The 14818-nt window shown below is 48.1% G+C and overlaps 2 protein-coding genes across 2 annotated transcripts in view; one reads left to right on the top strand and one right to left on the bottom strand.

The window, feature by feature from the left end:
* The window catches only part of LOC125428885 (zinc finger protein 271-like), a 1035007-nt gene that overhangs the window by 487182 nt on the left and 533007 nt on the right, over positions 1-14818 (bottom strand). The gene's annotated exons all lie outside the window — the stretch shown is intronic.
* Positions 1-14818, top strand: part of TNXB (tenascin XB) — a 109298-nt gene that overhangs the window by 73634 nt on the left and 20846 nt on the right. Inside the window, exons 23-29 of the mRNA XM_048488722.1 lie at positions 2602-2919; positions 6409-6531; positions 6683-6826; positions 7923-8042; positions 9243-9386; positions 10710-10840; positions 14467-14599. Of these exons, the coding sequence (XP_048344679.1) occupies positions 2602-2919; positions 6409-6531; positions 6683-6826; positions 7923-8042; positions 9243-9386; positions 10710-10840; positions 14467-14599 (1113 nt within the window). The remainder of the gene's footprint in view (positions 1-2601; positions 2920-6408; positions 6532-6682; positions 6827-7922; positions 8043-9242; positions 9387-10709; positions 10841-14466; positions 14600-14818) is intronic.

The raw sequence follows: 14818 nt of genomic DNA, 5'->3' as shown, positions 1-14818 counted from the left end.
AGAGAAGGAAGGGCAGCTATTCTGAGTGGGCTTCGTGTAGAACTCCCCTGACTGTGTAGAAAGAGAAGTCCATTATGTACCATGCAAAGGGGTGTACAGAGGTGGGATCCAGCAGGTTCTCACCAGTTCCCGAGAGTGGGTTACTAATTATTTGTGTGTGCCGAGAGGGTGTTACTAATTGGGTCTGCTTTTCCGTTAGAAATTCCATTAGGTCCAAAAATCATCAAGTCCTGTTGTTTCCTATGTGGCTGGTTAGCGAAGGTAGAAAACGGGATAATTCTCCCTGTTGGGCTGTTTTAAAAACATGTTTTAGAAATATGGTAAAGTTCCTTGTTTAAGGAAAGTATCCTTCTGTTGATTTCTAGAAACAAAATTAAGTATTTGAAAGTATTATTTGACAGGCAGTCAATTTTCTGTTGGCAGTAGACGATAGGACTTACTATAATGAGTTTAAATTATGGACAGAAAGATACCAGCTGGAAATTAGGAACTTTTTTTTTTACAGTAAGAGTTTTTTACAGTAACAGAGAAATTATTAATGCCCCGCCCCTGGAATGCCCGGCCACACACCCTGTCGTGCCCCGCTCAGCCCCATTGGCGCTACGCCACTGTTTGAATCCCACCACCATGGGAACCTGTTACTAAAATTTTTGGATCCCACCACTGGGGGTGTACATGTGAGGACAACCATTTCCCCATGTGTTAGATTATTTAACTTGATAATAGCAGAGTGCGGAATAAGAGACCGTGAGACAGTTGCTGTAATTATATAAAAGAGTTTACTTACTAATAAGGGAAAAAGTTTAACATGGAAGAAAAACAAAGAACAACTTTCTATTCTAGCACTAACTTGGTTACATTGCCTGGGACCAGGTGAGCCCACATGGTGCCTATCTAGCAAGGCAGAGATTCACCTCTTAAGGTGATCTTGTAGCAAAGAGCATAACCTCTGACCTACGTGACTTGTCTCACATAAGCCATGCCGGGGTTAAGCTGACCAATAGCTTAATCAATGAACTGGTCATAAAACTCTGACCTCAGTAACTAATTAGCATGCACATAGTCAGAGGTGGGATCCAGCAGGTTCTCACAGGTTCCCGAGAGTAGGTTACTAATTATTTGTGTGTGCTGAGAGGGGGTCACTAATTGGTGATTTTGCCACGTGATTTTTGCCTTCGTTACGCCCCTCCTCTCAGCAGTAGCGCGCAGAACTTGAAGCAGACTAACAGGAGGTGCACCGGCGTGCGTGGCAGCCTGCGCGCCTTGCTGCATTCAAGCTCTCTCCCGCCTATGACCAGCTGCCAAGGCCCTGCCACAGCCCCGCCCAGGAATGCTCCCACCCCCGAATGCCCGCCACGCCATACCTTCCAGCCCCATTGGTGCTACGCCACAGTTTGAATCCCACCACCATGGGAACCTGTTACTAAAATTTTTGGATCCCACCACTGCACATAGTTAACCCCTTTATGTCTGAATTGTGACAGACACTCGCAAATCCCAACACCATGTCCATGAATCACCTCACGTCAGCATCTCCCTGCAAATGGTTTTCTCTCAACTGAGTTTATGTCCACTATTGGGGAAAATAATTTTTTAAGGATGTTCAAAATATTGCAGAATAGAAGAGTCTTGAAATGGATCAGAGGATGAAGTTTGTGTCGGATTAGATGGCGCTAGGGGCCCTCACTAGTAGTTAGCATTAGACTAAGATCTGGCAGACCCTGGTTCGAATCCCCACTCTGCCTTGGAAACTTGCTGGGTGACCTCACGGGCTCTCAAGCTAACCTACCTGACAAGGTGAATGAATATAAGATTAAATGGAAGGCAGGAGAAGAATGTAAGCCACTTTGAGCCCCTATTGGGAAGAAAGGCAAGGATAAATGAAGCGGGGGTCTAGCCAGGTTCCACAGTTAGGGGGAGCGAGTGAAGTCGTCACGGGTGACGCAGTGAAGAGACGAGATGCAGCGATATCATCCGGTGGAGAGAAGCCAGTAGCGGGCTAATCTGCCAGACTTGGTCCCTGCACCTTTATTAGGGTTTCGGAGGCGGGTTGGGAGGCGGGAGAGCGGGAGAATATTGTGCAATACATGAATCATAGGGGCTGCGTACGTGCGGGAGGAAACGCTCCTGTCTGGGCCTAATCCATACCTGGGGGTATGCACCTTTTGTCCCTTTGTCCAGGACACCTGGTGACCCGTGAGTCATGGGGGTCTTGTGACAGGTGCGCTTGTGCGCCCAGAAGGCAACAGATGGCGCAGGCATTCCCGTGCACTCTGAGACCCTACGAGGTTCGCTGGCTCACCCCAACAAGCGAGCATATTTAAAAAGGCACCATGACACATCCCACCCCCACCAAATTGTGGTCCTACCTCTCCAAACTAAGCAGGGAGGAGCCAGTTAGGCTCAAGGGGAGATGCAGGATTGTTTGTTACCTGAAGACAGGAATCTTAAGATTTTTTTCAATGTTATAAGGGAGAAAGAAGTATAATTTTTTCTTGAACATACAATGTACCTTTCTGAGCAACCTTAATTAACGTATTCCCTTTTCTCTTTTTCTCCCCCACTTTTCCACTGCCTTCATCTCCCTTCTCTCCTACATAGCCTTCCCAGAAGCCATCAGTAAGCCGGTCACTTTGCTCAAGAACCTGGTTGTCTCCGATGTGACCCCCACCACCCTGCAGCTCACATGGGAAGCCCCCGAAGGACAGTGCGATTCCTTCCAGATCCGATACAAATATTCCCTCGTGGGAAGCGGGAAGAACCCCCCGCCAGCCAAGGAAGCCGAAGTGCCCGGGACTGAGCGCTCAGCTGTGCTGAGGGGTCTGACCCCTAACAAAGAATACAGTGTCACGCTGTACGGTATCAAGAATGGATTGGAAGTGGCCAACATCAACACTGTGGCGCGGACAAGTGGGCTAGGTAACCAGAGTGCGACTTCGGTGTCATTTTCTCCCCCTGAGGCTGGGGGTGGGGGAGGGACCATCTCCGCCAAAACATTATCAAGGCACCTGTGAATCCCCTAAATTAAATCCTTTCACACAAAAGAAGCAGAAGGCCCAATCGAATTGGGGGTGGGGAGGACCATGTGTTGTTGGAAGAACTGTGACTAGCCCAAGGTCACCCAGCAGGAACGTAGGAGTGCGGAAACACATTTGGCTCACCAGATAAGCCTCTGCCACTCAGGTGGGGAATCTGCCACTCAGGCGGAGGAGTGAGGAGACTCCATCAGCCAATACACACATTGCAGAGTACTCAGGGTGGGTCTGAGGGCCATTTCCCTGATTTGGGGATGACGCTTTGGGAGGGTGGAGTTTGGGGAGGGGAGGGGCCTCCGCAGAGTATAATGCCAAAGAGGTCACCCTCCAAAACTGCCATTTTCTCGAGGGAAACTGATCTCCTTAGAGAACTCTGGGGGAATGTAGTCTGAAGACAGTTGTAGTTCTGGAAGGACTCCAAAACCCCTCTGGAGTTTGGCAACCATCGTTCCAGCAAAGCTAACCAAGCCTTGTGGCAGGTTAAAGGTTTATTGGATGGAAAGAGGGAATCCACCCTACCCTGGCTGCCGACTTCTGACCCAGCACAAGGCTTGAAGTGCAAAATTTAATAAAGTGAACAAGTGCAAAAGTGGGAAATTGTGTGATTAATAGACAAACCTATAACACACAGGTGTCAAACTCGCGGCCCTCCAGATGTTATGGACTACAGAATGCACACATGGGCATGCGACTATCAAATTCTGTGCTTCGTGGAGCTGGTGCCACTATAATACTATTAGTCTTAAAGGCGCCTCCTTATTGATTTACAGATTTGAAGGAAACTCTGCTCATTTACTTCCCTGACTCAAGATTCCAAATTTAAAAACCACATTTTACAAAAATATATTTAGGAAAAACCAAACAACCGCCTAATGAATGCACTTTTGAGAGGTGTCATGCACTCATATTGTGCAAAGTCGGGGGTCCCTCCCTTCGCCATCCAGCTGTGGCCATCCAGTGCAACTGTACTAGTTAACCTGTGCTAAGGGGGCCATCTGGAGGTGGACCGAGAAGCCATGCGCTTAAGGAATAGGCTGATCCTTGAGAATGCAGCGGTCAGACAGCTGTGTGGCTGGCTCAGCTTGCAGGGCCAGGCTGGCTTCCAACTGTGGTTTCCTTTGTGAAACCCAAGGAATTAATCTCTGATATTCCTCTGTTTCCTTTGTGGTTAGCCAATCTGGCCACAATTATCCCCTGGAGAAAAGGAGGAGGATGTCCAGTCGGGGGGGCGGACCTTAGCAAGAGAGACACAAATGTGCAATTGCTGGCATTGTTTTGTACACCCCCATTCCAATGAGAGGTAGGAAATTTGCTTTTCACTGCAAGTTTTCTTTGGAGGAGAGAGCACAGAGAATTACGCTGAAACCACACGTGCATTTTCCAGCATCTCATTCAGGAATCTTCCCCGGCCCCACTTCCAGTACTTCACATAATTGTTACCATTAATGTTATTCTCCTGCTTTAAATGTCACGAGGAAGTCTAGAGAAACTGGGGTGCTGTGTGGTTTCCGGGCTGTATGGCCGTGTTCTAGCAGCATTCTCTCCTGACGTTTCTCCTGCATCTGTGGCTGAAGATGCTAGCCACAGATGCAGGCGAAACGTCAGGAGAGAATGCTGCTAGAACACGGCCGTACACTCCGGAAACCACACAGCACCCCAGTGATTCCGGCCGTGAAAGCCTTCGACAATACAAGTCTAGAGAAAGTTTGCGTGCTCTGGGTCTCCTTGGGCCCCCTGCACCAGAGGTGGGATTCAGCAGGTTCTCACCAGTTCCCGAGAGTGGGTTACTAATTATTTGTGTGTGCCAAGAGGGGGTTACTAATTGGGTCTGCTTTTCTGTTAGAAATTCCATTAGGTCCAAAAATCATAAAGTCCTGTTGTTTCCTATGTGGCTGGTTAGCGAAGGTAGAAAACGGGATAATTCTCCCTGTCAGGCTGTTTTAAAAACATGTTTTAGAAATATGGTAAAGTTCCTTGTTTAAGGAAAGTATCCTCCTTTTGATTTCTAGAAACAAAATTAAGTATTTGGAAGTATTAAGTATTGGACAGGCAGTCAATTAGAGGAGAAACAGTTGTTTCTGTCGGCAGTAGACGATAGGACTTGCTATAATGAGTTTAAATTATGGACAGAAAGATACCAGCTGGAAATTAGGAACTTTTTTTTTTACAGTAAGAGTTTTTTACAGTAACAGAGAAATTATTAATGCCCCGCCCCCGGAATGCCCACCCCTGCCCCCGTCATGCCCTGCCCAGCCCCATTGGCGCTACGCCACTGTTTGAATCCCACCACCATGGGAACCTGTTACTAAAATTTTTGGATCCTACCACTGCCCAGCACAGTTGTCATGTGATGACTAGTTTGAACATGAATGGTACACGCATGGGCCCAGTGCAGTGGGAATTTTTGCATGCTTCCCTTTCGCCCTCCCTGTTGCTGACCCCTTCTCATTTCTTGTCCTTCTGTGTCATTTTTATTGCCTGTAGCCTCCCTGCTCCTGCATATCTTTAGATCTTTAGTGTTTTTTCAAAAAACCATATTGATAGATCAATACATTGATAACACCAAAAAAAAAAAATGATGAGATTAGCTGATCAATCCAAACATCCAATTTGCCCGTGCATTTGATCAACAAACTGGGACGTCTCGTAGTTTTAGACAAAAGAAATCTGTGATTCCAGACCACGCCAGGAAAAGCTAGCTGGTCTTAACGCTTGGGATGCATTGGGAGATGGGCAACCGCGAACCAGGGGAACTTAGCACACGGCGGTTCATGCTGTCCTTTTGTGGTTTGCACATGGTCGTTGCTCCCACACACACACGCTCCCTGCCCTAAAAGACATTCGGCGTTTGGACAAAGTGTACAGATGTCATATTCAAGACTTTTCTTTCATAGTTCACCTTTTTATATCGATATATCAATAAGATAATTTTAAAATTAAAAATTATACTAAAAATTATAGCATGCATGCATGATAGAGAACCCACGAAACATCACCTTCCCCCGGATGCAAGCAGAGATCCAGCTGATGGGTAATGCCTGCCCCGCCGGAAACAGGGCAGTGGGTAATGATGCCAAACATGCCCCGAAACAAAGACTCCACGGCCAATACTCTTTGTAGTTGCGGGAAACTTTCTGTGTGTAATTGGCCCAGCTGCTCTTCCTCTTTCCCGGCAGGAAACCTGCGTGCCTTTAAAAGCTGCGCAGCAGTTCTGAAATTCACCAGGTGAAATTTCCTTTCACTATGATGGGAGAAGCTTTGCCTGTTGCATTTCCACCTGTTAGGCAGAGGCTGAAAGTCATAGGGGACTATCCAGATCAGTAAAGGTAGTGGCAAGCAAGAGGTTGTAATCCAAGCCCTTCTCTTTCTCCAGAACTGGACAGTCCTCAGGACCTGCGGTTTAGTGACATCCGCGAGACCTCCGTCGTGACCAGCTGGAGGGGACCATCCTCCCGTGTGGACCGCTACAAAATTTCTTTTCAGCCCTCAGATGGGGGTAGGTTGCTGGATCCTGGGGCGGGGAGGGGGAGAAGAGGAGGCAACCAGGTCAAAGAAAGAATGGAGGAAACAGAGGAGAAAATGTGGAGGTACAATTTAAAACCGTGGGAAGTACCAGAACAGATTGGAGCTCCGGTCTTCTGTTGCAGGGGAGCCCAGAAGCATCTCTGTGGATGGATCTGTGCTAAAGACAATCATCAAAGGCCTGACCCCCGGAACGAGCTATGAGGTCAGCGTGATGTCAATCCGGGGCTTTGAAGAGAGCGAGCCCTTGGTGGGCTATGTCACCACAGGTAACCCCTGAACAAAATGCTTGCACATTATGCAGCAGTGTTTGCGGGACTCACTTTTGAACACACAAAGGATGCTTTGAGGGAGATGGGTTATGTTTAGTCTAGAGAAGAGTAGGTTAAGGGGTGACATGATAGCCATGTTTAAATATTTGAAGGGGTGTCATGTTGAAGATAGAGCAAGCTTGTTTTTTGCTGCTCTAAGGACTAAGATACAGAGTAATAGATTCAAAATATGGGGAAAGAGATTCCACCTAAACATTAGGAAGAACTTCCTGAGGGTAAAAGCTGTATGACAATGGAATACAGTGCTCAGTGGAATACAGTGCTCAGAGATTAGCTGATCAATCCAAACACCCGATTTGCCCATGCATTTGATCAACAAACTGGGACGTCTCGTAGTTTTATACAAAAGCAATCAGTGATTCCAGACCACGCCAGGAAAAGCTAGTTGCTCAGAGAGTGGTGGAGTCTCCTTCTTTGGAGGTTTTCTTAACAGAGGCTGGATGGCCAACTGCTTTGATTGTGTGTTCCTGCATGGCAGGGGCTTGGACTGGATGGCCCCTGGGATCTCTTCTAACTCTTTGATTCTATAAGACTATTGGTTTGTCCAGTCTGCGGGCCACTTTGATAAAGCTGGCCACTGGTCCGTCTAGCCCAGAACTATCTGCTGTGACTGGTAGCATCACTCCAAATATGAGGCAGCTCAAGTTCTTTCCAGCTCCTGTTGCCTGAAGTCCTGTAGCTGGATTGACCCTGCCTTACCCTAGTCTTGGGTCCCCAATCCACCCACCCAGTGGTGGGATCCAAAAATTTTAATAACAGGTTCTGATGGTGGTGGGATTCAAACAGTGGCGTCGCCGCACACACACACCTCCAGTCCCTATTGGGCAGGGAGGTTGCTTTAGTAACCCCTTCTCGGCAATCAGAAAAAAATCAGTAACCACTTCTAGAGAAGTGGTGAGAACTGGTTGGATCCCACCTCTGCACCCACCCCACAAACCACGTTTATCTAGGAAAAGAATCAAGGTTCTTATGGACCAGATAAAAGGGGTTGATAGGACTGGCTCTCCACGATCGCCCTTTTCTCGCTCTACAGTTCCAGATGGTCCTGCCAACCTGCGAGCTGTCAACGTGACCGATTCCTCTGCCGTGCTGATTTGGCAGCCTGCCGTGGCCGAGATGAACAGCTACATTGTCACCTACGGACCTGCGGGTGGTAAGCATAGAATCAGGGCTCCTTTGTAAGTAGTGCTGGTCGACAAGAATAATGTAAAAGGGCCCTCAGCTACAGCCCTCCTTCAGCTCTGCCCACTTTTCTGCAATAAGGACACTGGGGCTCAGTTCAGTTAAATGCAAGAGAGGGTCCCAAAGGCTCATGCTTCGCAGGATGCCATCGCTTCCACTGGGTGGCCCTGACTCAAGCAGTGTTGCTGCCTTAAGCAAAAACAAATTGTGTCGATTGCTGTCCCTTCCCTGCATCCTGTTTTAGGCAGAGGCAAGTATGGGAAAGGTCCTACTAGGGTTTCTTATCAACCCCACTTCCCCCAGTATATAAGAAAATAGAGGTTCCCTAAGACTATTTCTGCTTTAAGCATCCTCAAAAAGGCACTGGGGAGTGGGGGGGGGGATCACTGGTCTGTGCAGAGCACACCTTTCTACTAGAATTTGTCGTTCCCTTATATCCTACTATCCAGGGAATTATAACAGGGACAGGACCTAGGCCCTTCTGTATAGTAAGTAAAGTACTATGAAGTCTCAGCTGACTTTTGGCTTTATAGTAAATAAAATACTATAAAGACTCAGCTGACTTATGGGGACCAGAGGCGTAGCAAGGGGGGAAAGCACCCGGTGCACCGGTGCGTCCTCCGCCCCTGCCCTGGAACGTCCCCACCATGCCCCCACAGGGGCGCGCGCCCGGTGCATTGCACCCCCTTTTCCCCTTGGAGCTACGCCTCTGATGGTGACTCAGTAGTTTTCAAGGCAAGAGGTGGCTTGCCATCGCCTGCCTCTGCGTAGCAACAGTGGACTCTCTTACTCACAGGTGTCAAACTCGCGGCCCTCCAGATGTTATGGACTACAGTTCCCATCATCCCCCTGCCAGCATGGTGCTGGCAGGGGATGATGGGAACTGTAGTCCATAACATCTGGAGGGCCGTGAGTTTGACACCTATGCTCTTAGTGGTCCCTTTTCCAAATGATGACCAGGGTTGACCCTGCTTAGCTTCCAAGATCTGGCTAGATTGAGCTAGCCTGGACCATCCAGGTCCGGGCTCCTTTCCGTGCGCTGTACTTTAAGTTACAACCTCTCCAACAGGACACTTCATTAGATGGACCTTTGGTTTATTCCAGCAGGGCTCATTTTACATTTGGACATTTTAATGGCAACTTCTATACATTACTTCTATCTCTCCTGCAGGCTCTAGGGTGTCCGAATCCGTACCAGGGAACCGGGCTGAGCTGCGGCTGTCAGGGCTACAACTGGACACAGAATATCGGGCCAGTGTCTACGGGGAGAAGGAAGGAAACCGTAGCTCCCCAGTCAGTGCTACCTTCACCACTGGTACGTGAGTGGAACTGAGGAGGAGGCGGGGGCAGAGAGGTCCTCACTTAGCAGGAAGCTGAAGGCAAGCAGTCACTGGACTATAGAGCTAAAGTGAATTCGTGAGGGGAACGTTTCTCAAGAAGATTCTCCAGCTTCAAATGTTTTTGCACAAATTTGCATTTGTATGTCACAAGTTCATTGTCCTCCCGGCACCGTCCATCCCCCCACCGCCCCAGTTTCCTAATAATAAGCCATTTTCGGAGCTAAAGTGCTGGACTTTGGTCTGACCCAGCTATATCAATTGATGTATTCTCTGAGCTTACAATGCCAAAGGAGAGCAAAAGCAGGTTGTACTGGACAGGAACAGTGGAGACCTGAACCCAGACCTCCACTGCAGTGGTGGGATCCAAACATTTTAGTAACAGGTTCCCATGGTGGTGGGATTCAAACTGTGGCGTAGCACCAATGGGGCTGGGCGGGGCACGGTGGGGCCGTGGCCGGGCATTCCGGGGGTGGGGCATTCCTGGGCGGGGCTGTGGCAAGGACGCAGCCGCTGCGCCGGTCCTTGGGCAGGAAACAAATGCACGCAGGCGCAGGCTGCCACGCACGCCGGTGCACCTCCTGCTAGACTGCTTCAAGTTCTGTGCGCTACTGCTGAGAGGGGCGTAACTAAGGCAAAAATCACGTGGCAAAATCACCAATTAGTAACCCCCTCCCGGCACACACAAATAATTAGTAACCTACTCTCGGGAACCTGTGAGAACCTGCTGGATCCCACCTCTGCCCCACTGTAGCTATGCCAAGCCATTGGGTTTACTAAACCATTTTCTGAGGCACAAAGTTGGATTTTTGTAATTTTATTTTTTAAGTTTTTAAGAAGAAGTCCTTTAGTGAACAGGGTACAGGGAGCCAAGTCAAGTACAACAGAAAACAAAAATAAAGCGGGAGTGCCCCAGAAGGCAGTGCGGCAGCGTGGGAGGCTGATCGGGACAACACGGGAGGCAAAATCGGGACAGTTAAAAAAACCCGCGGGACGCGGGACAAATTGGTTTAAGGCGGGACTGTCCCGCCAAAAGCAGGACGTCTGGTCACCTTAGCTTAAGATGAGTTGCCGCCATGACAAGAGATAAGGGGTTGGAATAATCTTGAAAGGAATGGCTCTGAACACTCCAATTAAACCACCTGTGTAATTTCAGCAAAACAGATTTTTCATGAGAAGAGTTACTGAAAAACAGGATTTTTTCCTAAGATAACTGAAAAACAAAACAAAATGGAGCCTGTTCTGTTACACGAAGTGTCTTAGCAAAGGTTCAGTTTCTCTAAATTCTTCCCTTTTCCCAGGAGCTGATGGACCACGAAATCTCCAGGCTAGCGAAATCTCAGCCCGCAGTGCCCGTCTGACCTGGTTACCACCCCGTGCCCCTCCTGGCGGTTATCTATTGAGCTATGAAACCCCATATGGACAAACAAAGGTATCTCACTACCTCACAAGGGCGTTGTTATGCAGTGTTTAAGAAGGCAACTGTATTTGTTTGTAGGGTAGCGAAACAGTTAGATTCAAGTCTGCTTGCACCTTAGAGACTAACAAGATTTGGGGGGTATGAACTTTCAAGAGTCAGATCTCCCATCATAAGATATTATGTACTTTCCCTTGTAAGGAGCACCAGGGACATCCATAGGAAATCTGCTGTCCTTTCGAAGAAGAGAATGTACCGGAGACTCCTTGTGTCTTTGTAATATTTCTTTCATTCATACATATGCATGGGGAGCCTATTGGAAACAAACAGGTACTCTTAAAGCAGACAACAAATTGATCAAGATTCTCTGGAAGAGTTCCTGTACCCTGTGTATGTGAACAAGATATAGGAGTACGGGTGGACAGTAAGTTAAATATGAGCCGCCAGTATGATGCAGCAGTACAAAAGGCTAATGCGATCTTGAGGTGTATCAACAGAGGCATAACATCCAAACTGTAAGATGCCATAGTTCTGCTGTACACTGCATTGGTCAGGTCTCACTTGGACCACTGTGTATATGTAACCTCTATCTGTGGGTTCTGTGGGGCAGAACTTGGAATGAGTTTGCAACAACAAATTTTTAAAAACAAAATGGTTTACTTTCTTAACATATAACATATAACATCAACATTTAACATCACATTTCAAGGTCCTGTTCAGGTTGCATTTTCAAGTCCTTAATTTACAGTCTACTGATACTGCCAAGTCCAATTCTTCTTTGCAAGTGGGTTGGCTCCTGAAGACTCCAAGGGCTTGATGAACAGGATTCAACATGGTGAAGGTTTCCAGGAGAACTCTCACCCATTACAAACATAAAAAGAAACCCTGAAACAATAAACTCCAACATTTACAACATAGCAAAGATAAACTACCACCTTCCCAGTAGTTCCCAACAACATTGCAGTTACCTTAACAAGGTGTTAAGGGCTTATAGCAATCAAGGTCCGAGTCTGGTAGCCTTGTCTCCTCCAAACTACATGAGGTCTGCTGCAGCCTCTTGCTGCTTTGAGTCTCCACCCCTTTCTGGGTCAACCCATTCTGAACATGGGGGTTACATATAGTTCTGGAGGCCTCACTTCAAACAGGATGTGGACAGAACGGAGCAGGTACAGAGGAGAGCGACGAGGATGATCAGGGCCTGGAGACAAAGACCTACGCCGGGGAACAGTTGATGGACTTGAGAATGTCTAGTCTGGAGAAGAAGAGACCGAGGGGGTACATGATTACTCTCTTTAAGTATTTGAAGGGCTGTCGCTTAGAGGAGGGCAAGGAGCTGTTCTTGTTGGCAGCAGAGAATAGGATTCGCAATAATGGGTATAAATTATGGACAGAAAAGTTTGGACTGAATGTTAGGGAAAAAATTACAGTAAGAGTTGTTCAAAGATGGAATTGGCTGTCCAGGGAAGTGATGAGCTCTCCCTCAATGGCAGTCTGCAAGCAGCGGCAGGACAAACGCTTGTCTGGGATGCTCTATGCCAGTGGTGGTGAACCTATGGCACGGGTGCCAGAGGTGGCACTCAGAGCCCTCTCTGTGGGCACGCGCAAACAGAGTGCCCTCCCCCCCACATCTAGGCTGGCCTGGGCTGCTGGGCTCGATTATTAGCATTAAACCTAAGACCTAGTTTTGGGGAAGCAGTGTAGGTAACCCTGCTAAGTGCTGTAAACCCCACTGATTTTCATGCGAAGAACTAAAGCACGATCCTTTACCTGGGAGTAAGCTCGGTTGCTGGCAATGGGGCTTGCTTCTGAGTAAACCCTCCTAGGGCCGTGATTCACCCGTTGGAAGAGTTGCATGGTTGCTTCAAAGCAAAGCCACCGACTACCACCAAGCTTACTCCTGAGTAATGCACACCTCGGAGCCAACAATTTTTAAAAACTAAAACCTCAGTATTCAAGTTAAATTGCCATGTTAGCACTTTGTGATAAATAATTGGGTTTTGGGTTGCAATTTGGGCACTCAGTCTCAAAAAGGTTTGCCATCACTGCTCTATGCTGATCCTGCATTGAGCAGGGAGGGTTTGGCTAGATGGCCTGTTTGGCCCCTTCCAACTCTATGATTCAGTTCTGTTCTATTCAGCGGTGCTTTGCTTTCCACCATTTCACAGCAGCAGCAAATCTGTCCACCTCCCTGTTCAAACTTCAGAAGCTGAAGTCTTTCCTTCTCCCTTAGCTCTAAGGGGATATCACATGATAAAGGCAAGGGGGAGAGAGATCTCCAGCTATCAAGGGAGCATCTCTCCCCATTTGTTCCCCTTCATGAAAACGTCGCCCAGTCATCCTGGACTACTTGCAGGCTATCCGTAAAACAAAGGATAGTCTCCCAGCGTCTATAAAAGTATTTTGTTGCCTGAGATGGCTTTCAGCTGGGAAGTCCCTCTCAATATAATATTTATCTTTCCTTGGCATTAGATCAGGGGTGTTAGAAGTAGATACTCGTGCTTATGCCTATTTTTATCTGACACCCGTTGGAGTGTATGGAAAGACTGACCACAAAATTGACCCGTGCCAGGCACATGAGGCCTTGCAGTGTCTTGCGTGAGAGGATTTTCTGGGCTTTACTTCAGAAGATACAATGACAATTTTTGGAATTTGGCATAATTTGGACGGGACTCGCCAAGTCTCATAAAACTAATTTTTGTAACATTTGCCATAAATTCAGGAAAATGTAGAGAAGTGTCTGAGGCAAAGTATGGTTTTATTAAAGTGACTTAACACTGAACAGATACGTGGAGTGAGGCCTATCCAAACTGGCTTCGTTACCAAATTCACCGCCATGGAAACCGCACCATAAATAAAACCTGGGTTGGAACGGCTCCAGGTCTTTGTCTTCTGGAACTACTAGAACAGATGCAATAGACTATTTGCAGGCCTCCTGGCTTTGCCTGCGTCTAGTCTTGGAGGTCAAGGCCTGAGCTCCAAAAAGCCCCTGCGGTGACATGGTAAAAGTGTTGGGCTAGCAGAGTTGCTGACAAAGATAGTTTGGATCAGGAAGGTTTCTGATTTGACCCACACAAATTCAATAGGTGGCCTCCGTCAAGCCATCCTCAGGGAAGGGCCGTGGCTCAGTGCTAGGGCACTGCTGGTGCTCGGATGGGGGATCGCTGAGGGAGATTGTAGAGGAAGGAAACGGCAAACTCCTTCTGCTTCTCATTGGCCTTAAAATAGGCTGATGAGATGTCCCGCTTTTGGCGGGACAGTCCCGCCTTAAAACAATTTGTCCCGCGTCCTGCGGGTTTTTTCAAGTGTCCTGATTTTTGGAAGGCTGCCGCACTGCCTTCTGGGGTGCAAGGCAGTGCGGCAGCCTCCCGCGCACACGGCCGCAGGAGCACGGCCTTCTGGGGCGCTCCCCAGAAGGCAGTGCGTTCCTGCGGCTGTGTGCACATGCGCACGCGCACGCTCGTTGGTCCGTCTGTCCCGGTTTACAAAGGTGACCATTTGGTCACCTTACCTTAAAAGCCCCTTACTTTGGTCACCGCAAGTCCGTTGCAATTTGCTGGCGCATATGTACACACATATATACATTTGTTTTTAAAGATCATTGTTGGTTTGATTTGCGTTCTCCCTTGTTTGCCTCTACGCAGGAGATCACCGTGGATGCTTCTGTCACCTCCTACGAACTCCAGGATTTGTTTCCTTCTAGTCGGTACCAGGTTCAAGTCCAGGCACTGAGGAGAGGCATGCCGACAGCCCCCACCTCGACCTCTTTCACCACTGGTAAGAAACTTACAGGTTTTCTGGGTTTTCACAAAGCTGCGAAGCCTGAGGGCGTCTTCATACACACGGACTCAGCCAGCTTGTGAAACTGGCACTGGTTCAGAAGGCTCATTTGTGCGACAAATTCCTCATTTTCAATTCTGCGTTAACAGCAGCGAGCCATCCCACTGCAAACGGCACACGAGAGGCTCATGGGTGAGTTCAACCGCATCTGTTAGA

This window comes from Sphaerodactylus townsendi, linkage group LG03, assembly GCF_021028975.2.
Source record: "Sphaerodactylus townsendi isolate TG3544 linkage group LG03, MPM_Stown_v2.3, whole genome shotgun sequence".
In the NCBI taxonomy this organism is placed as follows: domain Eukaryota; kingdom Metazoa; phylum Chordata; class Lepidosauria; order Squamata; family Sphaerodactylidae; genus Sphaerodactylus; species Sphaerodactylus townsendi.
This window is presented reverse-complemented; position numbering and strand designations above follow the sequence as displayed.